Source organism: Poecilia reticulata, linkage group LG7 (genome assembly GCF_000633615.1).
Source record: "Poecilia reticulata strain Guanapo linkage group LG7, Guppy_female_1.0+MT, whole genome shotgun sequence".
In the NCBI taxonomy this organism is placed as follows: Eukaryota; Metazoa; Chordata; class Actinopteri; order Cyprinodontiformes; family Poeciliidae; genus Poecilia; species Poecilia reticulata.
In genome coordinates, this window is record NC_024337.1 from 6209446 (window position 1) to 6223492 (window position 14047).

Here is a 14047-nt window from a genome sequence, read left to right on the forward strand (position 1 = left end):
GTTTATGTTGCAGGGCTTGCTTCTCAAGTGCATAGCTTTGACATTTCAGTTGAATCATGTATGCACAGAGAAGAAAAAAAAAAAAAAAAAAAAAAGGAAAACAAAGAAAAATAGAAAGAAAAATAAATACCATTGTATTGATATATTCAACAGGTTATTTTCTTAAAGAAAAACATCAAAAGGACTTAATTCCATATGCACCTTTTTAAGCAATTCTACAGCATGCGATTCTAAGAGATAACCCACCCATGGCAGACAACCAAAATCTTTTTTTTTCTTCTTGTTTTTAACTTAAAAAGTTTCAATATCATTATTTTCAAACATTGATTTATACAACATGTCATTCACAGAGTAGTAACTGCATTTCCAAGCACGGAATGGGCACCTCTGTTAAAAAGAAACGTCCGGATTGCAACCAGGCTAAAAGTGGAGGTCGCCCCTACACAACCGAATCACATCACCGGTCCCGACCACGGGCAACACGAACCAGGGAGAACTAAACTAAAAGAGGAGGGGAAAGAAAGGAAAGAAAGAAGAAAAAAAAAAAAAGAAAAAAGAAAGAAGGGGGGCAGGGTGGATTATGATCTGATGGGTTAATCTTCATTTAATTATTCTACACTGTTGCCAGACAGAAAGGTGTAAGAATGGTTAAAATGTTTTGTTTTTTGTCATTTTTTTCCTTTTTATTACATTTTAAAAACAAGCATTCATTATCATAAACAGCATGTGCTTGGTTAGTTAACATTTTTTTTTCTTTAGACATTATCCTATATATGCAACGTTTAATTTTTGTGCAAACAAAGATCTGTGGACTACACTGGAAAAAAAAAAAAGAGGAAAAAAAAAAAACAAAAAAAACCCATTAAAGTATCATGGAGCTAAATATACAGAAGGGTGAGATGTGGCTTGAGGACTCCCTGTTGAAGCTGAATTCTCTCACTTTTGTTCTCCAGTGGGGTAAAGCTGGACTTAACGATGGCGCCGTCTGGAGGTTGGTTTGCTTCTCCGCCTAAAAACAACATTCTCTAAAAACGTGTAAAGACTAAGAAATAAAACAAAGCTTTGATCCTCGTTTTAAACATTAAACTGAGTTCGCTGATCTACCTCTCTTCAAAAAAAAAAAAAAGAAAAAAAAAAGTATAATAATGAACAGAGGAACAGAAACAAAACATGGTCAAAAAAAAAAAAAAAAAAAGAAAAGAAAATAAAAGCTATGAAGAGTTAGATCACTGTCACGTTATAACCTTCACTCAGACCTGTGCATAATGAGGATGCAGGACACGCTTGCCGTGTGGTGGAGCAGTGGACGGGGTTTTCTGGATTTTTCATTTACTACCATACTTGTTGGGAGATATTTTTCCCCAGCAGCCCACTTTGAAATCACTAAATTCCTCAAGCTTTTTTTGGGGTTGGGGGGTGTTTTTCTTTCTTCTTCTTTTTTTTTTTTTTCTTAAGCTGAATGTGTGACAGACAATTGTGCTCTTTTAAATGAGAAGGAGAGAGAAGGAGAGAATTTTTGCCCTTGATAGTTTTTGGGGGGTGTTTGGAGTCAGTATTATGGTGTTTTGTCTTGTTTTTTTTTCGTTTTTTGTTTTTCAAAAAAGATTGGATATGCAATAAAAATGAACATTGTGATGTTGGAATGGTCTTGCACTTGACTTTGGAGTCCGGATGCCATCTGGAGAAAATGACAAGAAGGATCGGGTTACAAACATTATTACACCCACGGACAAAGTTAAAATGATCAAATAGATCTGAATATTTTTTTTTATTGCACAAACATTTCATTATTAAGCTTGTATAATTAACAATTTTCACAAACTGTAAATGAAAATTACAAGATGGGAAGATTGTCTAACATGTTGCACTTTCACTCCCAACATCCAGAGGGCAGCAAATACCCTTCAGAAATTTATGTTGAAGGGTTATGCTGATTACCGTATTTTCCGCACTATAAGGCGCACCTAAAAACCTTCAATTTCCTTAAAAGCAGACAGTGCGCCTTATACTCAGTGCACCTTATTTATGGACCAATATTGAGCCACAACAGGTCTAGCAACTACGGTAAGCAGCCGCCGACTTCATTTTCCTCCGTAGAAGAAGAAGTGTGTGTTGCATGCTGGGATAGTTGTCAGAACGCTGGTTTGTTAATAAAGTTTGATAATACATTTAAAGCCAGGGGGGCAGAGGGCCGGGGGAAGAGAGACAGAGACTGCGGCGGCAGCGTGTGGGTTGGTCTGTGTTACCCAGAAAGCAGTTGGACACAATATTGCAACACCAACACTGTGAGTGAAACAATGACTGGGGCAGACTACTATATAAAGTACTGGGGACCACTTCTTTACAAATGTGGGTGTGTAATAATAGAGTATGGAACAATTTGGCAACCCAAACTGAAGCGTCTATTCTATGCGCCTTATAATGCCTTGTATATGAAAAAAGTTTTATAGGCCATTCATTGAAGGTGCGCCTTATAATCCGGTGTGCCTTATAGTGCGGAAAATATGGTAACTGAGATTTTAAAATGCTTTTGTAACATTTTTCCAACAAACAATAGTGAATCTTAAATATTAAGAATTTCAATATACATACAACTGCTACACTACAAGAACAAAATCTTATCTATAGTCTGATTTGAACACTAGAAATAACACTAAACTGGCTTGTTTTAAGTCAATAATTTCTCAATGTTGATGAAAAAGTACTAAGGAATCATTGGCTTAAAACAAGCACCGACATCTTGCTGAAAAGTTAGCTGTCAGTTAGTTTTTTGTTTCAAGTATTTGGCGTTAAAGTGAGGTTTGAAAATGTACGACTTCAACAACTGTTGAGCACGGTGGTGGTAGCAACGTGCCAACGGCCTGCTTTGTTCCACTGCTAAAGAGGGTGAAAAAACTGGGACCATCAGCTAATTATTACCAAATGAACAGCCAGATTTTCAAAAGCTGGATTTAACTGGGACAATAATCTCAAACACATCAATTACATCGCCTGACGGTAAAAACAACAACAAGAAAAGATTCAAATGCATCATCAAAAGCCCAAAACTAAGATGAAATTCAGATGCTGACCTTCTGACTGGCACTCTACATATGATTTGATTTAATAAATTCAGATAGAGCAGTGAACTCACCTGCAGACTCTAGTTCCAGATCTTGAGGAAGCTGTCCCAGGACCCTGTCGCCACTGCCATGCCGTCGTCGGTCACACCCAAGCAGCTCACCCGGTTGTCATGACCGGCCAGGACACCTTCAGACAGAGAAAACACAAGATTTTACTAAAACATGAGGCAAACACCCTTTCTAAATCTAGAAAGCATGTAAAAATGTTAAAGGCTAAAGGATAGAAATCAAAGAGCAGAATTAGAACCAGATTCTGAGTTCAGAAACCAGTAACTCAACATGAAATTGATTGGACAAAAGAAAAATCATGTTGATAATAATTTTTAATGATAAATAACACTTTCCCCATGTTCTGCAAACCTTTTTTGCACTCAAAATATGCAACCCACACTACTACTACTAACAATGTTAATCCTATACAGTTACAATGATATTAAAAACCAAACAGTGGAAGTTTTGACACTGAAAATCTGATCTAAGGACTCCAAGTAAAACCAGCTGCATTGGTCGACTCCGACTTCCTGTTCTAAACCAAACAACAAATTAGTGGCATAAATGAGGAAACAAAAAAGAAAAATTATAGGAGTGCAGAAGTAAATCGTTTGAGTTGATTAGTGAAATAGATTTTTTTAAGTATAAGACCAAAGAATGGAGACAAGTGCAAGTACAGGTGCAGTATTAATAATTAGAGATGAAGTCAGTTATTTATATTTCTTCACCAACCAGCAGACGGAAAAATGCTTGGATTTGAAGAAATCTACATGTTTTTAATAACATATCTTTCATTGCAGCGAATATCCACATTTCAACGCTCAAGCTGGTTATTCTTGTTCTTACAACTGAAAATAAAATTTATACAAAGACTGAAATAGGAACATATGTAATTTAACTCCTTTAAAACAATAACAGTAAAAATGATGCCACATAAAATAAAAAACATTTTATTTCTTGAATAACTAAATATGTTTGGGCAAAACAAAAAATAAAAACAGGCCTTGCCTACTAAAAATAACTATTTTGTTTTCTGTATGCAAGTTAGCAGTCAGGCAGGCAGCACGCACTCCCATATGTTTACATGAAATTCAGCTGAATCCAGTAAATGATTGCTCAGACTCATTTCCATATGTTGTGTAAAAGGTTTGTCATATTGAAGGACTTCCTTTGAATAAAGGCTGCTTACAAAATAACTGTGTTGTAAATGCTGGACCAAACAAGTGTGTGACACTTATTACAACACAACTGAGAAGAACTTAAATATGAAATAAGGATGGACTTTTAGTCAAAGAAATACAAAGATAAACTATAAGACTTGATTAAAAAAGATAAACTATAAGACTTGGTTAAAAAAACTAACAAAAAACAAACAAACACTGGGCTAGACGGTTTACTGCATTCGAGCCGTTTCAGTTCTGGAAGGCCTATGTGATGTTTATGTCATAAGGAACAAGGCTAAACTCTTAAAAACCTACATTTTACTGAAGAAAAATGCTAATGTTTTATGACTCGTTTTTGATTTGTACCAAAAACTTTTATTCTGACATCAAAAGCAGCCTTAACTACACTATTGCTCAGGGGTAAAAGCCTGTGCTTCTGATAAACACACAAATGATGCGAGTTTTTCCCGTAAGTATGCAGCTGTCACGCAGCAACCAGTGATTATGTTAGGAGTATCTGTTGTATTTCAAAAGGAGAACAGCTAAACACCTACACGAATCTGTACCTCTAGCATGCTAAATAAATGATTGATCCTTAAATTTCCACCTGGTCATCTTAAACTGCAGCCATGAAGCCGGGCAGCTCACCCTCGGGGGCGTCTGACACTGGCTGTGTTTTAATAATGGGACAGTCGGTGCCTATAAAAGGCTGGCGGAGGCATTTTTCTCTCTGAATAGCACTTCACAGCTTTGTTTGGACATGCTGACAAGTGGCTGAACAATGAGCTGTGAGACTTTGCAGATACAACAGTGGAAAGCTAAGGTATTCCCATCATGACAAACCACTGGCATTTTCTAAAACAGGCTGCACGGAGCGGGATGAGGAAAGCTTTATGGAAACGTCTTCACCAACTAATCTGTAAATTTCCTGCTCACGTTTGTCAGATTTCAACAGAATTTCTCTGCATTTTTCACTACTCAGACTAAAACTTTTAGGTGTTTCTCTTGGCGGTTTTACAATATTTCAGTCTAAGATATTAACCTATAACCTCCCTGAATGGAGTAGTGTTTGAGTCCAGTTCCACCAATGATCAAATGGCTCACTGCTAAAATTAACTTTCAGTCTTTGGAGCCTGGTAATAGAGATACTGGTCCTATAACTTAGTGCTCAACTTTATTTGAAATCTCTAACTTTTGAATCTGTTAAATAAGGAATAGATTGTACACTACTAAAAAGCACTGATGGACTCTTGGTTATTGAAATTTACTACTGAACTCAAAACAAAATGTAACAGTTGAAGAACCATAGGTCAAGTCTAAATGTTATCTGACCAAAACAGGAAGTGAAATTACCTTTTGAATTAAAGCGCATGTTAGACATCAAGTCAAAATAATAATGGCTAGAATGTTGAAAAACAAAAAAACTTTGGAAGTCACAAAATGTAATAAAAAAAAAAGATGATTAAAAGCAACTTTATATTTTTCCAAGACCAACTACAGAATATCTCGGTGCATTTATGGCATCTGGAGTTGTAAAGTTAAGTCTGGGTGTTTTTAGGACCTTCCAGAGGCGGTGGAGGTCGAGTTCTGCTGCCACGTTTCAGTTCAGAGCATCTTTTCCAGCATGGCTCACCTGCGCGGTCGCCCTTCAAAGTGTCCCAGACGTTGCAGTTGAAGTCGTCGTAGCCAGCCAGCAGCAAGCGGCCACTCTTGGAGAATGCTACGGAGGTGATGCCGCAGATGATGTTGTCATGTGAGTAAACCATCAGCTCCTGGTCGGCACGCAGGTCAAACAGCCGGCAGGTAGCGTCGTCTGAGCCCGTGGCAAAGGCGTTGCCATTGGGGAAGAACTGCAAAAGGAAAGGAAACTAAGTATTCGCATCCCTTTGTAAAATAAAATAAATATATATTTTTCCAAGTTCATTTCTCTGCAGATAATCTTTTGGTGATATTCAGGGAGTACAGTTTAATCATCCAATTTATATTATTTTTAAAGAAGCCATTTTCCCCCAGGGTTACTCTAATTCACAGCAGGACATGTTGCTTCCATTTGTCTCCTCGTTTTTAATTCTGCACCCATAAACTAAAAAACGTGAACATAAATTAGTTTTTCTTGCTAGTCAAGTATTTTCTGAAAGTTATGGAGATTATGAGAAGGCATGTTTTCACAACAGCAACCTCTTCCAGGAACCGGGGTAGCTTTCTGGCGCCATTATTACCCCCTCCCTGCACGTACACTGCATTTAACAGGAGATGAAAACGTATCCCACAAAAAGGCAAATTCTGACACTGTGGCACAAATCATTTTCAAATGGTGAATTAAAAAGACATTTTAATCCAGCAATTTATGTTTAACATAATCTACAGATGAGATTTTCTGTCGCCTAAAATAGCTTTCAAATCATTTCCTGTGATCGAAACAAGCACCTGCTAGTAGATATTATTAGTGTCAAAATAACTACATTCCCCAACAGTAAACTATGAGAAGAAAAAAAACAAACATTACTTTTATGGTCAAAATAAGAGTCTACTGGCACATATGGTACGTAACAATCCAATCATCACTGCACGCTCTGACAAGCAAACTAGCTGCTCAGTTCAAATAAAAGGATCTGACCAGGTAACCCTGGTCAGATCTGTATATGTGAGATTTGTGTGTGTTTTTCGTACACAGATGGCATTGATGTCTGACTCATGGCCAGTGAAGGTCTGTCGGCACATTCCTTCTCTGATGTCCCAGAGCTTGGCTGAGGCATCACAGGCTCCAGACACAAACAGTCTGCTGTCCGGCGACAGCGAGAGGCTCATCACATCACCAGTGTGACCAGCAAACGTAGTGGTCTGCTGACCAGTTTCAATGTCCCACAGAGCACTACAAAAAAAAAAAAAAAAAAAAAAAAAAAACAGCGTAAAAGTACATTCAAAACAAGTTCTCTTCAAAATGAGAAATTAGCAATGATTGCATATAAACTGTTCTTTTCTATTTAAAAAAAAAAAAGTTTTCTCACCAAAACAAACCCAATATTTGAGAAGTGACTGAATTTTATAAAATCCAAATCTAACGCTTATGTTTAAAGTATTAGTCGATCATCTCAAGAGCGCTTTCACAAATTACCATTGAATGTGACTTGACTGCATCGTATTGCAATTTGCAGCTAGTGTAACTATATCTGTGTGAACACAACTTTATTCTGAATTTGGACCAAACTGATTTCGGTGATTGGATACTAATAGGATTAGGTCAAAAAAGATGGTAGTTTTCTATCACTCAACTATGAAAACCTAAGGAGTGCATTGGTGGAAAAAAATACAATATCCAAATAATTAAATCTCCAAAAGCAAAAAATGTGATTTATTGATAAAATTGATTCATCGTCCAACCGCAGATTGACACTAAAGGAAGAGTAAGTGATTTACAATGTTCAAATAGTGATGAAACATAATTTAAGGTTTGCATTTACACTGATTTTGTCCAGTAACATAATCGCTGCAATATGCCAACTCACCAGGTGGTGTCTCCAGAGCTCGTGACAATCTGGTTGTCATCCAGGAAGCGACAGCAGGACAAGTAACCTGAACAAAATCAAACCCTCAGATTAACCAATGCAACATGTATTCTCAACTTATAACTCATAAGGACTGCATATTATTTTTCTTTGTGTAGAAGGGACCTGACTTCAAATGGTCATCACACCCACAGAAGAGGCTATGTGAGCTGCATGTGGGAGGGAGGGGAGATGAATCGACTAATTCTCTACAAAACAAACAAAAAAACACTCTGGGGCATCTCCTGGTCCATGACTTGCTTCCATAATTCATCCAATACTAGCTGGCAGAGTGCATTCACCCCTCCCTGTAGTGAAGGAACTGGAACTAAAGTGCTGACACACTTCCTGCATCATGTGACACTGATCAGATGAATGCTCCTTGCTTAAGTGCTCAACACTTTCATTAGTCTGCGATGATAGGAGGTTTAACCACCAACCCATATGAAAAAGATTGGACCGACAACACCTTTTAGGCGCAGTGATCACAATGCTTAGAATTAAAAAAAAAAAAAAAAAAAAAACGAGGTTCCAACAGATTTTTTACTTCTGCCGACTTGATTTTCAAGTACAGAACATTGGGTTTTATCTGCATGCTTCTTCAACATGAAGCAATACAATGCTGGAGCTGGCTTCTGATTTGGCAGTGTTGGATATTTTAACATAAACTAGACTATTTTGCAATAATAAATACAGATTCTTTAAGGCATATTTTGTTATATTTAATTTACTTTTGTTTGCAAGTTTTAAGGAAATTTCTCAGAGCTTTGTCTGGAATCTAAACCAGACCCCGTTGAAGAACCACCAGTTTAAAATAGTCCAAAGAAGGCTGCGGGTTCTGATTTTTGAGGTTTCATTTCCTGGTGCTGTCAGTAACTCAATGAGTTGGATTGAAACTTAAGATTAATGAGGCAGATTGCAGATAAAAGGCACCCAATGACAAGTGGAAAAAAGTTACATTTCCCTAATTTTTCAAACACTTTGATTTTGATTTTATAGGCAGTAGAAATGGGAAAGAAGTTTAGGGGATTAAATGATTGTATTTACTCTGCTTAGCTTTGTTCCATACTTGGAAAATGAATTACATTTTTAGATCTGTTAAGACTGGGTAGGAACTTTTAAACCTTAAATTTCACAGCTTCACTATATGAAAAGGAAGAAACTTGTAAGTAATATAAAGTCCTGTGAGACAAATCTGACTATTTACTGCTTGATGTATTCAGTCTTGCACCAAAGCAGTTTCAAATGTTAAGCTCCTGGAAATTCAGATTTGTTTAGAGAAAATGAAGTCATGAAGTTTTTATCCTAATGTTAATTCACAGTAACTAGAGGAACAAGACAAAGCAACTTGCTATTGACAAGATAATGGATGTAACAAAAATTTGAAAGCAGAATATCAGTTAATTAAAACCCAAAACATATAAATCTGCAATATGGAGTTCAACATTGTTTCAATAGTTGTTGAATACTTATGAATAATAATTTTGCTCAATAATATCAGTGATAAGTTTCTTTTTGACACCATATCTTCAATTTTTTTTAAGGCTTTAGAACCTCTGACTTCAAGTGGACTGAGTTTTTGTATAGTTTGGAAACCCAACATGACAAGAATCATGATTTAAACATACCTGTGTTTCTTTTTAACATATACTTTCTCGACAAATCTGAGTGACTCACCAAAATCGTCAACAAACCAATGGACGAACCAGAATCGAGGTAACCCAAAAGTCCCACCTACCTGTGTGTCCGGCCAGCTCACGGCTGACGCGCACGTTTCCTTCACGGGTCTTCAGGTTGTAGATGGAGCAGATGTTGTCCAGGCCACCACAGGCAACGTAGTTCCCAGAAGGGGCATAAGCACACGTCATCACCCAGGAGGAGCGCAGCGGGATGGCATGGACCTGGAGGAGAGCAGAACGATTTAATATTAGATAGTTTGCAGCGACAGATGGAAGAGTGAGAGAGAATTCAGTCTGCAAAATTAACCTTTCAAGGGCGCAAAGCCCTCCATACAAAACACTTCATTGGCACCTACAAACACAATATGCCTAATACTTTGTCAATTTAAATAACATTTCTTCGAAATATGGATGTTAGTTCATATTTTGGAGGTTTTTCCATGGCATGTGCTTTGATGAAGAGGTAGAAAATATTTAACCTAAGCAAACAAACATATTATCCTGATTAAAATCCCTTCAGTCAATACTCCCCTTTTAATTTACAGCATTGGTCTAAAAAAATCTTAAAGGTCATTTTTTAAAACTTTTAAAATGATTAAAACTTATGATCTAAAGTTTTTTTCATGTTAATATTTTTGACATATGGTTTTTTTTATTTACTGAAAATAACAAAAACTGCTACTTTCTTCTGACTGCAACGCTCACCTGACTTGTTTTACTTCTTTAAAGTCTTTAATTTACTTTGTTTAGGAATTACAACTAATTAGCTGCTTGTAACCGACAACAGACTGCAAACCTTTTCTAAAATATTTTGAGATGATTGCAACACGACCGAGGTTTTTACCTTGTTCGTGGTGTAGCTGTCCCAAATAATGAGTTTGCCATCCTGGGAGGCGCTGACCAAAAGCCTTCAGAAACACAGACAGAATTTTAAAAAAATAAAATAAAAATTAGTTTTTAAATCTTTTGCTACGAACCTGCAGACAAAAATGACTAGAGCAAAGAGGGACATGAACATCTTAAATATTGTAAATATTTTGATAAGCGGCACTTTTTAAGAATAAAAACAGTAAATTTTATTAAATAAATCGACTATTTTCTCACAAAATATATTTATTTAGAACACCACCCAGCATAATCAGGGCCATTTCAAAACAACCTTAATCTACAGAGCCCTCTCAGGTCCCCTCTGTGGATGTCATCTGGTATCTGGGTGAATCCAACAAGAGTAACCACAGCGACGGTCCCAAAGCACTTTGGTACAGGAGGAACTCAGAACAAAGCAAGGGCTGCAGGGACCGTGCCAGTCTTAACTACAGTCCTGACAGTAATGAGTTCAAATGAAGACAATTCTGCTCAAAGTACAACATAATCCTGACTTTACTATGATTAATCTGTTCTGGACATGAGCTAAAAGTATTGTTCAGATTATATGCAGGAGAAACAAAGGAGCTTTTGGTATACTGTGAGGAATAAAATATGTTCAGTTTGGATCAGACTGTGTAGCGCAAGAGTCAGGGCGTCAGCTGAGAGAATGATTCAATGCTTTGGGGCACTCATCCCTCAAGGGAAGACAAGGTGGAGACTTTTGGGGATGAGAGCATCTATGAGTTTTATTGACCAAATTTTCATTTTAAAAATAAATATTGTGGTTAAAGATTGAATCAGGTTAAAAACATCCTAGTGTTGTGTATGATGAATGAAAAAAGATAGAACAATCAGGCAAAATATGACTTAGATGGGCTTATTTTCTTTTTAAGGTTTCCCTTTATTATTTTCACAGATGACTATGAAATAACATTTAGGCATATAATGTGGAAAAGATTGATTTTGCAGCCATAATTTGTCAAAGATATACTTTGAGGATTCGAAACTGCTTATTATGCGGCATGTAGATATTTTCATGTCCTATGAAAAATCTACATGAATTTAGAGAAATATAGCATCATAAAACTTAATGTGTCACTGATTTGAATAGTGAGAAACATTTCGTGTAGAAGTGTGGGACTTTTTCAGATTGTTAAAAATCTATCACTCTATATTAAAACAAAAACAGCGTAAACAGTGTCTTTGTTTTCTGTGTTTACTAATCTTATAACCACTCTACTTTAGCTGAAGGCAGTAGTTTCTCTTTGTCGTGACTAGACAAATGTTGAGGTGACCATGTTGATTCAAGCAACACCAATAAATACATTGCTGGCTGAAAAGAGTAAAAGTCTAAGAGAAGGCCTTTGGTGATCAAACTCAACACCAGCTTCCACAAAGGTTGACTCCATTTTGAGTATTTTCGCTACCCTCATGCCACATCCCAGTGCACACAAACATGACACACCAAGATGCAAAACAGCCCACACTCAAGCTTCCAGCACATGTTCAATCAGCTCTCACAGCAACAAATGTTTTACTATTTTCAGTTTACACAGACAAGAGTGCTGTTATTGTAATAATCAATCAAAAACGACTAGTAAAACTGAAGATAATGGACTGAAGGACATCATGGTGAACTCATTTCACATTCAGCAGGAAGCAACTCGCAAAAATAAAGCATTTCACATTTGTTTCCTGGAATCAGACCAGGAAGACAGGATTGGTGAGAAAAAAATAACACACACGCAACTGAATGAATTTACCTTGAATCAGTCCCCCAGTGCATGGCATAGATCTTAGCCAAATGTCCCCTCAGCGTCCGTCTAGTCCGCATCTGAATTCGGCCAACGGGGTCAATATTTGCTGTGATCTAAGCAGGATCAAATTGAGACAGAAAGGTCGACCCTCAAAATATGTACTTATGTGACCAGAGTGAACACCATCGAAAACAAAAATTAAAGCCAGTTACTGATTATGAGTGATATTTCTTACCTGAGACAGGGTAGCATCTGCACACGCTTTCCTGGCATCCTGTAAAAAAAAAAAAAAAAGACCCAGTTATAACCAAGCACAAAAGAAATAGGTTTGACTTGCAAATAAGATTAATAATATTGAAAAGCAATGTGAAAAGAGAGTAAGCGTCATTTTAGGGCTGAAACGATTAATCGTGATGAATTGATTATTCAAGTAATCGTCAATTACTTTAAACATTAACTAGAGTAAACAAACCAAAAAAGCCATTTGCTATGCTATTATTCACAGGAGTAATTAAGCCAAAACTGTACAAAAAATATTTTCATTTTAATTTAAGAAAATATTTATTTGGAAATATTTTCTAGCCAAAACTCAGGTGGCAGTTTAAGCTTCACCTAGATCTACTTCTGCAACACAATCTCCTATTAATAACTTTTTGCATCCAATTATTAATTGGTTAACCAACAGATGAGTATTTTTAGCTGCAGATGCCTTATTTGTAACAAATGATCTAGCATATACTAAAGGAATGACATTATATTGCATTTAAGGTAATACAATGTGTATTTTCTTGTTTATAAAGGAATTGAACCATCTATTTGTATAAATGTATTTCTAGTGGATAATTGATTTTCAAAAAAAAATCTGATTAGCCAATTAATCATCAGAATAATCAATAGATTAATCAGTTACTAAAAATTGTTAGCTGCAGCCCTATATATGTGAGTAACAGATTTAATCTTCAATCCACAAAGCGATTAGTAGCAGCACAAGTAGAAAGTTGAAAAGCTGTGGCGAGTCTGGATTTGGAACCTCAGTAAAACTAAACAAGATGGGAAAAACTGGGACTTACTCTGATCTGGTTCTTGAGCTGCTCAGCCTCCTGGCGTAGCTGATCCAGTTCACTCATTTTCCTCTGCTAATGGTGTGCTTCTCTCCGCCGCCTAGACTCTTGCCGATCTAAAGATGACAAGAAACGACAAGCCTAACATCAATACAAGTGCTTCCTTTTCAGCTCTATGAACACATGGAGATTGCATTTGAATGACACTGGTTAGTTCACGCTTTAGTAATTGGTAGAAATGTGATTTTTTTTCTCTAATGCCACGAATTTATGGAGACAGTAAGGTCAACAAAATGCAGTTTCTCTTCTATCCTTTCTGTGTGGCTCAGACAAAGTGGATGCGAATCACTTTTGAGACAGCTCAAGACTTGTCCTTGCCAGCTTGAAGCCGTAACCTAGCAACAAGCACAAGGCAGCTACTTAAGGCTTAAGATAACAAATTTGAGGAGGATGTTGAATTTGTTCGTTCTTCACCCAAACAGAGGCAAACGACTTGGAACAATGAGTGGCCATTACAAGTCCTTGAATGCCAAAGGGGACTGGCAGAGAGAGGGGGAGGAAAAAAAGGTGTAAAAAAATCTCCATTAACCCTAGCCCCCCCAACTCTCGGATAGAGGGCCTAAACATACCCCTAATAATTTGTTAAAATGAAGGATTTGTGTGTCCAGATATAAAAAATAAAGAAATTTAAAAAAAGCAGAGAGGAGACCACCAGGGTTTCCCTGCACCTCTGTAGCCGCAGGTGAAAGGCGTCAACGCTCTGGCCTGTGGACTCTCAACTGCCCTCCAATGTCATTCCTGTAATCCTGGGACACAGTTGATTCAGCTTCTCCAGCCAAATCCGGTTAAGACAAAACCTGCT

The 14047-nt window shown here is 37.0% G+C and overlaps 1 protein-coding gene across 3 annotated transcripts in view; it reads right to left on the reverse strand.

The window, feature by feature from the left end:
• Positions 1–1432: 1432 nt before the first annotated feature.
• The window catches only part of LOC103467036 (guanine nucleotide-binding protein G(I)/G(S)/G(T) subunit beta-1), a 31227-nt gene continuing 18612 nt past the window's right edge, over positions 1433–14047 (reverse strand). For 2 of the 3 annotated variants that reach the window (XM_008413080.2, XM_008413081.2), the window contains exons 2-11: positions 13195–13301; positions 12360–12398; positions 12131–12237; positions 10345–10408; positions 9560–9722; positions 7783–7849; positions 6947–7148; positions 5910–6126; positions 3134–3249; positions 1433–1678 (exon numbers count right to left, since the gene is read on the reverse strand). In XM_008413080.2, the coding sequence (XP_008411302.1) occupies positions 3143–3249; positions 5910–6126; positions 6947–7148; positions 7783–7849; positions 9560–9722; positions 10345–10408; positions 12131–12237; positions 12360–12398; positions 13195–13251 (1023 nt within the window). In that variant the 5' untranslated portion in view covers positions 13252–13301 and the 3' untranslated portion in view covers positions 1433–1678; positions 3134–3142. Of the gene's footprint in view, positions 1679–3133; positions 3250–5909; positions 6127–6946; positions 7149–7782; positions 7850–9559; positions 9723–10344; positions 10409–12130; positions 12238–12359; positions 12399–13194; positions 13302–13913; positions 13990–14047 lie in introns of those variants that run through there. The other variant, XM_008413082.2, reaches the window with a different exon arrangement.